This window comes from Notolepis coatsorum, assembly GCF_963971535.1.
Source record: "Notolepis coatsorum genome assembly, chromosome: 12".
Classification (NCBI taxonomy): Eukaryota; Metazoa; Chordata; class Actinopteri; order Aulopiformes; family Paralepididae; genus Notolepis; species Notolepis coatsorum.
This window is the reverse complement of record NC_140176.1, coordinates 32,452,401-32,465,270: the sequence shown is the minus strand read 5'-3', so window position 1 is coordinate 32,465,270 and position 12,870 is coordinate 32,452,401. Positions and strand designations below refer to the sequence as shown.

The 12,870-nt window shown below is 42.1% G+C and overlaps 2 protein-coding genes across 2 annotated transcripts in view; one reads left to right on the top strand and one right to left on the bottom strand.

Moving 5' to 3' along the window:
• dok6 (docking protein 6) overlaps positions 1 to 12,870 on the bottom strand; it is a gene marked incomplete at both ends in the record, with an annotated part of 666,878 nt that overhangs the window by 227,129 nt on the left and 426,879 nt on the right. The gene's annotated exons all lie outside the window — the stretch shown is intronic.
• Positions 1 to 12,870, top strand: part of rttn (rotatin) — a 213,431-nt gene that overhangs the window by 58,701 nt on the left and 141,860 nt on the right. Inside the window, exons 13-18 of the mRNA XM_084326661.1 lie at positions 251 to 463; positions 3,717 to 3,829; positions 4,177 to 4,303; positions 6,249 to 6,374; positions 7,580 to 7,696; positions 9,843 to 9,982. Of these exons, the coding sequence (XP_084182787.1) occupies positions 251 to 463; positions 3,717 to 3,829; positions 4,177 to 4,303; positions 6,249 to 6,374; positions 7,580 to 7,696; positions 9,843 to 9,982 (836 nt within the window). The remainder of the gene's footprint in view (positions 1 to 250; positions 464 to 3,716; positions 3,830 to 4,176; positions 4,304 to 6,248; positions 6,375 to 7,579; positions 7,697 to 9,842; positions 9,983 to 12,870) is intronic.

Here is a 12,870-nt window from a genome sequence, read left to right as displayed (position 1 = left end):
TGAATGAACACAACACTTTAACTTACCATCATTAAATATTAAAGTACTCAAACCTCTACTGTCTTTAACTATGAATGAACACAACACTTTTATGTCTACATTACTGCTGTGAAGCACTTTGGGCTGCAATTCTTGTATGAAAGGTGCTATACAAATAAAGTGTATTATTATTATCTTGTATCCTACTTGTATTGTATGATGAGCATCTTGTTACACATGGCAGTAAAGCAATGCTTCTCAACCTCCTCAGGCCAGTGACAACCTCCCAGAAAGCATGGTGACTGCTATATTCCACCTGGCCCTGGACTCAGCCTTAGGAACCACATTTCCCAGTGTACAGGAGGCGGCGGTGGCCTACCTGGAGCAGGTGAACCCGGACGGACACGAGCTGTACAGGAGGGCGACCCGTGCTACCCTCTGGCTGGAGTCCACCTGTAACTTCCTCAAGGAAACACAAGCACAGGTAGAAGCCAGGGACCATGCAAGGTTCCAACCTGCTCATTGGGAGTTGGTGGGGCGGTACTATAGGGCAATAACTCCTTTTTACATTTGAAGTAGGGATGCTCGATATTGGCTTTTTTACCGATACCGATATTGTCCAACTCTTAATTTCCGATACCGATATCAACCGATACCGATATATGCAGGGTTTCCCCCCCCAAAAAACAGAATAACTTCAGGTAATTATTTAACATTACATATCTCTTGTTGTGGAATTAACACAACATTATGCATACTTTTGACAATAAATAAAATCAGAATTTGTTCTTACTTGCTTGCCTGGGTAAATAAAGGTTATAGAAATGTAAAAAAATAAAAAACGATACCGATATTTTCCGATATCACATTTTAATGCCAATATCGGCCGATAATATCGGACATCCCTAATTTGAATGAATGTAATTATTATTAGTAGATTTTCTTTCATTTTTGAAAATGTTTGCAGCATGGCCAGCTTATACTTTATACATTGTACTGATTTGGAACTTTTGTTTGCTATTTTATTGAAATTATGTTTTAAATAGCAGGAAATTACAGCAAATTGCTTTCTTTATTGCAAATGTTCTTGCCTCCAGACCACCCCTTGTTGCCTCCAGACCAGCCCCTTGTTGCCTCCAGACCACCCCTTGTTGCCTCCAGACCAGCCCCTTGTTGCCTCCAGACCAGCCCCTTGTTGCCTCCAGACCACCCCCTTGTTGCCTCCAGACCAGCCCCCTTGTTGCCTCCAGACCATCCCCATGTTGCCTCCAGACCACCCCCTTGTTGCGCCTCAGCACCATCTTGTGCCTCCAGACCAGCCCCTTGTTGCCTCCAGACCAGCCCCTTGTTGCCTCCAGACCAGCCCCCTTGTTGCCTCCAGACCAGCCCCTTGTTGCCTCCAGACCATCCCCTTGTTGCCTCCAGACCACCCCCTTGTTGCGCCTCAGCACCATCTTGTGCCTCCAGACCAGCCCCTTGTTGCCTCCAGACCAGCCCCCTTGTTGCCTCCAGACCAGCCCCTTGTTGCCTCCAGACCAGCCCCTTGTTGCCTCCAGACCACCCCCTTGTTGCCTCCAGACCACCCCCTTGTTGCCTCCAGACCACCCCCTTGTTGCCTTCAGACCAGCCCCTTGTTGCCTCCAGACCACCCCCTTGTTGCCTCCAGACCACCCCCTTGTTGCCTCCAGACCAGCCCCTTGTGCCTCCAGACCAGCCCCTTGTGCCTCCAGACCAGCCCCTTGTTGCCTCCAGACCAGCCCCCTTGTTGCCTCCAGACCAGCCCCTTGTTGCCTCCAGACCAGCCCCTTGTGCCTCCAGACCAGCCCCTTGTGCCTCCAGACCAGCCCCTTGTGCCTCCAGACCAGCCCCTTGTTGCCTCCAGACCAGCCCCTTGTTGCTTGTTGCCTCCAGACCAGCCCCTTGTTGCCTCCAGACCAGCCCCTTGTTGCGCCTCAGCACCATCTTGTTTGTAGATCCTGGGGATGAAGCCCTGCGAGCTGCTGACCCTCCGCACTCTGGCTGCAACTGCTCCTACGTGGTTAGGACAGGTCAAATGCAGAGGTCAAATATCTCCACAGGGATACTCGAGTAGTACCCCCACCCTGCCAGGAATTAGTACATGGCCATGTTATACACAGTGTAATTGGCGATTTACTTTGCATATCCGCGAGTCACATGCATATTGATGTAGCAGTCATTTGCATATGTCTGTCATCACCAGAGGGTTCAGAGTGCCGTGTCAGACCTCCGCAGAGCCCCTGGAGCAGGTCGGGGTTCCGTGTCTCGGTCAAGGACGGGTTTGGTGGTCTGGCGGTCACATGGGGTTGAACCCGTGACTTGTCTCTCTAACCACCACCGGCACGTTTCCACTACCTTGTCATCCCGTGCCAGAATCCGTTGGTCAGTCTAATGATCTATTCATGCAGACACTTTTTTGCATTTTACAAAATCGCTACAGTTGATCCAAAACCAAATGCCCACGAAGATGTACAGCATAGCCTCAACTTCCTCCACTGTGTTATTAATAATAATAATAATAATATTAATAACTAGGGATGTCCGATATTATCGGCCGATATTGGCATTAAAATGTAATATCGGAAATTATCGGTATCTGTTTAAAAAAATATATATATATATATATATATTTCTTTTACATTTATTTAACCTTTATTTACCCAGGCAAGCAAGTAAGAACAAATTCTTATTTTATTTATTGTGAAAAGTATGCATAATGTTGTGTTTTTGGGGGGGGAAACCGGTTGATATCGGTATCGGAAATTAAGAGTTGGACAATATCGGTATATCGGATATTGGTAAAAAAGCCAATATCGAACATCCCTAATAATAACTTTTCTTTTATCCACTTTTTCTCTTTTTCTCCCATCCCAATTCCACTGTGCCAATTCTTCCCTCCCCTGTCTTGAACGTTGCTCGCTTATGCCCCCCACTGGCCGATTGTAGGGAGGATAGAAGCCTTGCATCACGTGTCCCCTCCGGTACACGAGGAGGCAGCCTGTCACATCTTTTCACCTGCCAGCAATGTCCGCTGCGCCACCCACCCGCGCTAGTTAAAAACATAGTATAAACAGAAAAGTAAAAACAACACAAGAAGAAAAAATATTTTAATCACAAGAAATAGCTAGCAATCAAAGGCCTTTTGAAATATAAATTATTTCAGGCCTGCTTTAAAAGAGTCCAGGCTCCGTGGTGCCCTTAGTTGGATGGGGAGGCTGTTCCACATGGCGTGGTGCAGCCGAGCAGAAGGCTCCCCATGGTGCAGAGCCTGGTACTGGGGACCCGGAGGAGCAGGTTACCTGCAGATCTGAGAGTACGGGTGGAGGACTTTGGAGTGATGAGTTCCTGTAGGTAGAGACGTGCGTGTCCGTTTATACAGTTATGGGTGAGCAGCAGGATTTTATAATCGATCCGGGATGAGACGGGGAGCCAATGTAGTGAGTGGAGGATGGGGCTTATGTGCTCATGTTTGTTGTTGTGTCTCTCCTGAAATGTGAAATGTGTACGCCAGCAAGCGGAGTAATTCCTCTATTGTCTCCTCCTACCTACATCTGTACCGTAAAAACAACACCGGCAACACGGCAAGGTACCGCACGGCAAGCCTACCCGTACTGTACCCTGTCCTACCCGTACTGTACCCTGTCTACTGGTCAGTGTAAATGCGCCATATGCCACCCCGACACCCGCAGATATTCCTTTGACCCTTGACCTTTCTCCAGGGGGAAAAGAACTGGCTGGAGTTACTGGAGCTAGCCGACCAGGCCATAGACGGCCTCCCATACCACCAACACCTACCCATCATCAAGGAATGCATTCACATCTGCTCCTACCTGTAAGACAACATGCTGCATCAACCTGTTCCACCTCACAACCAATGCCTTTACTTCATGTTGATGTCAGCCTAGCTTTCATTTATTGATCTCTTCCTCTTTTTCTTCCTCATATCCTTCCTCTTCCTCTTCTTCTTCTTCCTCTTCTTCCTATTCCTCATATCCTTCTTCTTCCTCTTTTTCTTCCTCTTTTTCTTCTTCTTCTTCTTCCTCATCTCCTTCCTCTTCTTCATCATCTTCCTCCTCCTCCTCCTCCTCCTCCTCCTCCTCCTCCTCCTCCTCCTCCTCCTCCTCCTCCTCCTCCTCCTCCTCCTGACCTTGTCTCATCATGGTGTCTTCTTCATGACAGGTGGAGGTTGGAGCAGCCCAGTCCTCTGCTGCAGGCAGAGAGTCAGAAGCTGCTGCTGAAGCTACTGTCTCATCCCTCTCTGCCCGTCAAGACGGAGACCTACAGCTGCTGCCTGAGCCTGGCCCAGGTCAGCCTCCACACAGAGTACACACACAGTACACACACAGTACACACACAGTACACACACAGTACACACACAGTACACACAGTTCACACACACAGTACACACACAGTACACACACACAGTACATACACACAGTACACACACATACACAGTACACACACATACACAGTACACACACAGTACATACACACACACCCAGTACATACATACATGCAGTATGTACACACAGTACATACACACAGTACATACTCACAGAACATACTCACAGTACACACACAGTACATACACACAGTACACACAGTAAAAACATACTGTATATACACACACAGCATGTACACATAGTACACACACAGTACATACACACAGTATACACACACAGTACATACACACAGTACACACAGTAAAAACATACTGTATATACACACAGCATGTACACATAGTACACACACAGTATACACACACAGTACATACACACACAGTACATACACACAGTACATACACACACAGTACATACACACAGTACATACATACACACAGTACACACACAGTCAGTGTTTTAAAGGTTCATGGTCATCTGGGATATAAAGCAAACAGCCATGCTGTGGAGCAGTCATACAGTGTAAGGTATGACCTGGACAGTAAGGATGAATGAATCACTGTAGTGTGTTACAGGAGTGTCATTTAACACTTGCTTGACGTTTAAACTCTGACCTTTTAACCCCCCCCCCACCCCCACCCTTGTCAGTAGATGACTATTACCTGAACATACACATTTCACATTTCCCCATTTCACCAGTGTTTGTTGATATTTGTTATTTGAGCCGATTATAAATCAAGATTTTCCGGATCGAGTTAGGCTGTGCTTTGGCATCAGGAGTAGGGATACCTGGGTATATCGGCAGACGACACAAGCTTTAAAAAGCAGAATTGTTCATTTGGTCCCATTGTAATTTTACGGATATTAGAATTGGCATTTTTGTGACCTTTTTAACTAGGAGTATCAGCATATAATACAAATGCCAAGTTAAAGGAACACACCAACATTATGGGAATGTAAGATAAGATAAGAGATTCCTTTATTGGACCCCTTGGGGAAATTCAGGCACCATAGCAGCATGGGGAGGGGAGGTACAGGTATGGGCAGGGTAATAGTAGAGAAACATAAATATAAGCAATAAAATTAGATATGCATATAAAAATATGAGGAAAAACTGTGTAAACAATTTCTCTCTACTAGGTCTGCAAAATTGTATGTCAGATTATCACACATCCTCCGTAAACAGAACAACGGGAATTCTGGGCGTGGCCTTTTAACCTGTTTTGTATGTGCATTATTTGTACCGAAAAGCTGAAAACAATCTACTGATATGGGTGGAGGAAAAAATCAGATACGAGTATCGGACTTAAAAGAAATAACATATTGGTGCATCATCCCATAATCTGTACATATTAATGTTATATTAATAATCAATTATCATTGATTTCAGATCCTGATATTTGTATTTAAGATTTTAAATGGTCCGGCCCTTCAGTACCTAGTTGAACTCCATGTTCACACAATTCAATTCAATTCAATTCGGTTTGTGGTGCACCTTGTGTTGTATTCTTTTTTCTTTTTGATCAAATCTTTATTTTATTATATATATATATATATATATATTTTTTTAAACAAACACAAGATATCACAGAACAAAACTTCAATAATATTAACTGCAATAACGATAACAAAAATAATAATAAATACAGAGTAAAAATTTAAAACCACACAAACACCACAAAATACATTAGACATTTCCTCCCCCACTCTTCCCCCCAGGCTTGTGTTGTATTATTATTAGTATTGTATTTACATTACTTTTGTATTTTGTATGGCACAGCACTTTGGTCAACCTCGGTTGTTTTTTAAACCTGCTATATAAATAAATCTGACCTTGATTGCCACCTCCAGGAGTGCCTTGGGATCCAGAACGTGTCCCAGCCAGCGTCGGCAGTCAGTAGCGGGGTCCACTTCCTGCTCCACCACAGGGTGCTGTACGAGGTCACCGCCTTCGGCCTGCAGGACTCCGCCCGGCAGGTGGGTGTTTCTGGTGGACAGCCCCCTCAATTCACCTGGGAGGGTGAATGTGATGCAGCACAAGAACTGCACTTTACAAATTGCAAGAGGCTGCAATTCCCTGTGTTTATTGTTTATTATTCAAAAGTATCCCCATTAGCTGCCACATAAGTGGCAAGCTAGTCTTCCTGGGGTCCACACAGAAAGACAACACAAAACATAACAATACATGATGGGATACATGTGACAATCACAATTCACTTAATTAACAATGATAATCTAAAAACAGTAAAACATTGTTTTATAAACATCAGAATATTTTCAGAAAATGTTATTACATTCACGGGTAGACATGAATATTTTCAGAAAAGGTTATTACATTCATGAGTAAATATTTCATTATTACATTCCTACAGTAGGTATTTCCACTCCCAAACGTGAACAGTATTTGTTCACATATTTAAGTAGTGCATTCTTAGGTGGTACTTGAAAGACCACCTAAGACACCCTCCCGAACAAGGTGTTCTGGTGTTGTGTTGAAACCCTGGCCTTACAAATCAACTTGTTACATCAGAGAAAATGTTATAGCTAACAAATAAAGTTATTATTATTATTATTATTATTATTATTATAGCTAACCCACATTTACATTTACATTTAGTCGTTTAGTTGACGCTTTTATCCAAAGCGACTTACAAGTTCAGCAGGAGGAAAGGGTACAACTCTGGTATTATTCGTCAAATAGTGTCGAACTTGAGTGTTACACTCTGAGTGCATAGTAGTATAGACATAATAGGTAGTAGTATAGACAAGGTAGATTACTTAGTAGCAAAGTGCATAAGGACAGTAAGAAGGTTAGTAGCTTTTACTTTATTATATTTTTTAATAATACATTTTTATATAAAAAAAGATTCTACATGTTTTACAATGAATCAATTGCAAGATTCGGTAAACAAAAAGAAATACGTAATGCGCTTTTTGGTGTATATAATACAGCTGTGTGTGTACTGTCCTTAAACGGTTACTGCACATCCCGAGGCGGACTCATCCCGAGCCTGTATGACTAACCGCGAGGTCACGCTCGGCTGAGATGAGCCATCGCCGTTACGTTGGACGCGCTGTCTGCCACTTATGTCCGCCACGCGACATGCTGTTAAATGCCACACGAGCGGCGCTCCATCACCAGCCGGACTGGGGGTGTTCAAGAGTTCACGTGTGATCCATAGGTGAACGCCGCCGCCAAGGATATCCTGCTGTTCCTGCTCACGGGACGATTGACGATGGCGCCGGCGACCTGGGACAGATTCAGCGAGGCGCTTCACCCGGTCGTCCCCATGCTACAGGTGCTTTGTGTGTGTGCCCTCTCAGAACTGTCTCTCTGTCTCTCTCTCTGTCTCTCTCTTTCTCTCTCTCTGTCTTTCTCTCTTCTCTCTCTCTCTACTCTCTCTCTGTCTTTCTCTCTCTCCTCTCTCTCTGTCTCTCTCTTCTGTCTCTCTCTCTCTCTCTCTCTCTCTCTCTCTCTCTCTCTCTCTCTCTCTCTCTCTCTCTGTGTCTCTGTCTCTCTCCTCCCTCTCTTTCATCTCTCATCTCTCTCTTTCTCTCTCTCTCTCGCTCTCTCCAGGCTCGTTGAAAAGCAGTGTTATATTGGGAAGCTATTACATTACATTTATGATGAGGCAAAAAAGGGAAAACTCATAATAACCAGCGTATTACTCCCACAATCAAAACGAGTGATGATCAAAAGTGCAACTCTGGCACTCTCCACTCTGCACGGTAACATATTGAGCTGCCAGCGAGCGATATTGAGTTATTCACCCGTTTACATTTTCTGTGTGATATTTCTCTCTCCTTTTGTGTCTGTGTGGGGGAAAAGAAAACAAGCTTTTTTATTAATTGTTCAGTTTGATGCAACAGAAAGCCAGGGATGTTTCTCCATGAATATGCAGGAGATTTTTTTACTAGGTTGTCAAGTGTGATTTAATTCAAGGAGGCCATTCAATGATGGGGGGGGGGGGATCCATGTCAACAAGAGGATGAAATGAAACGGAGCGTAATCAGACTGATACATATTTATTTACTCTTGGGATGTTGGTATTCCTCCCTGTTCTCCCTATTGTCTGCATATTGCAGTCTGAACGTATTCCTGTCCTGTGTGTGTGTGTGTGTGTGTGTGTGTGTGTGTGCAAGTGACTGCTTTCACTGTCTACAACTGCCTTACACTGTAATAATCATAATCACAACTACCTACCTCGTACTATAGTCTGCCCATATAACTCTGTATGATGGCATGTATAACTATAAGTGCTGTATATACAATATTTATATTTACTGTGTAGTATATATATATATATATACCGGTAATATCCATATCTGTCTGAATATACCTGCATGTAATCCTTCTATATACCTACTTATACACCTGCATATACAGTAACCCATATAACTATCAGCTGATGCTGTATATACCGTATATATATTTGTATTCTTACCGTGTATATATATATATATATATATATATATATATATATATATATATATATATATATATATATATATATATATATATATATATATATATATATCCAAATCCGTCTGTACATACCTGCACATAATCCTTTTACATACCTGTATATCTATATCTGTACATAACCCTTACCTACTCTTACTAGTTACGCTGCTGGCCAGTACGACTTACTACCATAATGTATCGTATCATGTACCTGTATCACTGTACATATTAATACTTCAACTCTATACATACATTTGATTAACACTATTACTCATAGTACTAATTTATATATTTTATACCCAGTTTAATCACCTGTACATTGTATATTACTATTGCACTTTACATTTGCACTCTGGTTAGATGCCAAACTTCTTTTCATTGTACTGTATTTGTGCTGTATAATGACGGTAAATTTTTTGATTAGATTAGATTCAAATGTATTGTCATACAGCATAAGTATAGTACAATGAAAAGAGGTTTGGCATCCAACCAGAGTGCAAATGTAATATACAATGCACAGGTTTCACACTTGCATACACCCTCACAAACACCATACAAGCACTCATTCATACTCACACATGTGTATGATTCTTAACTTTTTTATTTTCTTATGTGTATATAAGTGTATATGTATGTGTATATGTATGTGTGTATATATGTATATTTGTACTCCTGTTGGGGCCTATTGGACCAGATCGACATTGTAAATAAGAAACCTGTTCTTAATGTTTTATCTGGCTAAATAAAGGTTAAAAATAAAAGGTGATTAAACTGGATATACAATGTATAAATTAGTACTACTAAGTAATGGTGCTAATCAGAAGTATGTACAGAGTTGTAGTATTAATATGTACAGTGATACAGGTATATAAAGACACTGGTGGTAGTACAGTAGTCATACTGGCCAGCAGCGTAACTAGTGAGAATACATTTGAATCTGATCTAATCTATATGTATATATATATCTGCACGTCTGTCAGGGTTATGCAGGCACAGAGGACTCTCTGGGAAACAACGTCCTGCTGCTCAGCGAGGTGTCTGACGTGTCGGGAGACGCTGTGTTGCTGAAGACGGCTCAGCTGAGAGCAGCGCTCAGACTCCTGTTCACCAAGCATCCTGCGTGAGTCTCTAGACCCTGGCTCCTGTGTGTGTCCGTGTGTGTGTGCGTGTGCGTGTCTGTGTGTGTGTGTGTACTGAATCAAGGCTTTCCCTAAACAATGGTTTAGGGGCACAGCCACTATGACAACGCGCCAGCACCACCATGTGTTTAAAAAATAAATTATAATAATAAAATAAAATGGTACATCATTAGTTTTAATTTTTTTTGTGAAAGCTTGGGGTCAGTTTACAGACGAATCATTGTCTAATAACGTGATTGCTCTGTCCTCTGTTCCAGTGTGTGTGTGTGTCTGTCTGTTCATGCATGCATGTGTTTTCATTTTCAATGTTAAACTATTGTGCAACCTTATACACTGTACTTAAATTAATAACTAATTTGGAGGTGACCCTTGTGTTTGCTATTTTTATTGAAATTGTGTTTTTAAGTTGCAGGAAATTACAGCAAATGGTTTCCTTTATTGCGATTCTTTCTTGCCTCCCGGACGGGGGACACAGCCCCCTGCAGACCACCCCCCTGTGCTGTGAATGTCTGCCGTTGTACCTGCTAGCGCTGCTCGATTATTAAATCCTTAAACACGATCACACATGGATTTCAGTACATCGTATGACGACTGAATTTGTTTTGACCTTTCTTCTCGACCAAAGGCTGCCTTTCTGTCTTCTATGTGTTACCAAAGACGTTTCAAACTAACTGAAACGACTGCTTGGGCTCGGGGGGCGGGAGGGGCGCGCCGCTGTGCAGGAACGTTGCACTGCATTTACAACACGAGACAAAATGAGAGCAGCACAGCATGCGGCACAATAGCGGTTTTATCTGGATTTTCTTGTTCTCCTGTTCGTGGGAAGACAATTGAATTGAAACTCGTTTTTATCACCCATCTCTGTGTGTGTATTTCTGTGTGTATCATGTGAGTTCAGTGTTTCCTCTGAAAAATAATTAAACTGTGGTGCTGCGCGCACGCTGCCGTAAATCCATATTTGTGCGTGCGCACGTGCCGCCGGAATCCATATTAGCACACACTGCCCGGAGAAATAACTTAAAACTACCTTATAATTGATCGAGATAGGTTGTTCATGTTCATGGAGTCATGTGCGTGTGAATTTGCTAGGATGTATAGTGTGTCCGCTGACACTAGAAGTGCTCTGGAGGCCCAGGTAGCTGCATATTTGTACACTGCAAAAAATGAAATCTTATCAAGTGAAATATCTTGTATTTGGTACAATAAGTCCAATATTGAGTAGAATTATCTTATTCCACTGGTAGATAATTTTGCTTATTTTTATCTTGATTTTGGTCAATTTAATCTTGTTTTAAGAAAATGTTAATCTTTTTTTCTTAAAAACAAGATTAAATTGACCAAAATCAGGGGAAAAAAGCTAAATTATCTGCCAGTGGGATAAGATAATTCAAGATAATTCTACTCAATATTGGACTTATTTGACCAAATACAAGATATTTTCACTTGATAAGATAAAACATGTTTGCAGTGTAGTTGTAATCAGGGTAAATGTCAAGATTAACACTTTCAGTGCCCAGCAGGGGGCGCACATTTAGTGCTTGAATGCCCACCATCCACTTCAATGTTAGCATTAATATCGCCTAATCTATGTTTTAAATTATGGCTATGTGTCTAATCTGCCCGTCGCTCATCAATGACTCATTTTCCAGTCAACATTGTCGAAGCGGATTGTTTTTTCATCGGTTCATTTCCGTTTTATAGCATTTTGAAAAGCCCTCGTTTTCAAGGGGAAAAAAATAATGTGATAAACGCCCTGTACTGTAATATTCTAGAACGTTGTAATTTTTCGGCCTATTTATGAATAGTTTTCAAATAAACGCTAGATTATCGATAGTATATGTGTACGTATGCACGCTGGTGCCGCAAGCTGAAAATCCATTCTCTTAGTTCCTGATCGCTCACACAGTCAAACAGCCATATCACATATAGGGGAAAAGCTTATTATCTCCGTGAAAACAGGTCTGATTATCCTAAGACTGGTCAAATAGATTCCTTACCTGAGATCAGATGGTATCCAAATGGATTATTCCAATTCCTGATCGCCATTCCAAAAATCGATCCTTTTATTGATCCAACGCGTATACTGTAAAACATATTACACGCTGTGCTGAGGCTCCACAATGAATCTGATCGGCTCCGGTTACATGCGTGAGAAGTAAAATGTGGATTCCGGAGTTTTTTTTTCTCATCCATTTTCATTGAGTCCAATCCAAAAGGGTGCATTACCATCTGGGAGACGATAGGGGGCGCTTTTTCACATCTGAGCGCCTGGTGGGGCTGCTGTACCAACGGTAGACTCGGTTGATGAAATATGAATTCAGATTGCTAATAAAAAGAAATTCACGAGAATTCTCGTGATGGGCATTCAGGGGGCGGGCTGATAACCCGAGATATCTCGTGATGGGCATTCAAAGTGTTAAGGACATGCTTCAACACTTAAGAAAATGTACACTATTTGTATTGAACATAGATATAGATGATTTAATAGATAATATACGATTTTGAGACGGTACCCATACTTTCACTTAAGTATAATTTCTGGGTACTTTTTACACCCCTGCCTGTAAATACGGAATCAATCACTAGACAATAAGTGGGGTGAGATTTGTGGCAAGTCAAATAACAAATCTGATTACAAATTACTAGGGCTGACCACGACTAGTCGACTAATCAATTGAAAGGAGCCGTAGTCGACTGCCAACCTCTTAGTCGAATGCACAAAAAAAAGAAAATATATACTGTATATTTTTTTGTCACTCTTTCCAAAAGCAAAGAGGCCTATAAGCGTGGCTAACGCTAATGGCACGCATACCAGCGAGGCTAACTCCTTAAGAAAAGGGGCACAGAGGCACTGAAAGAGGATTTCACC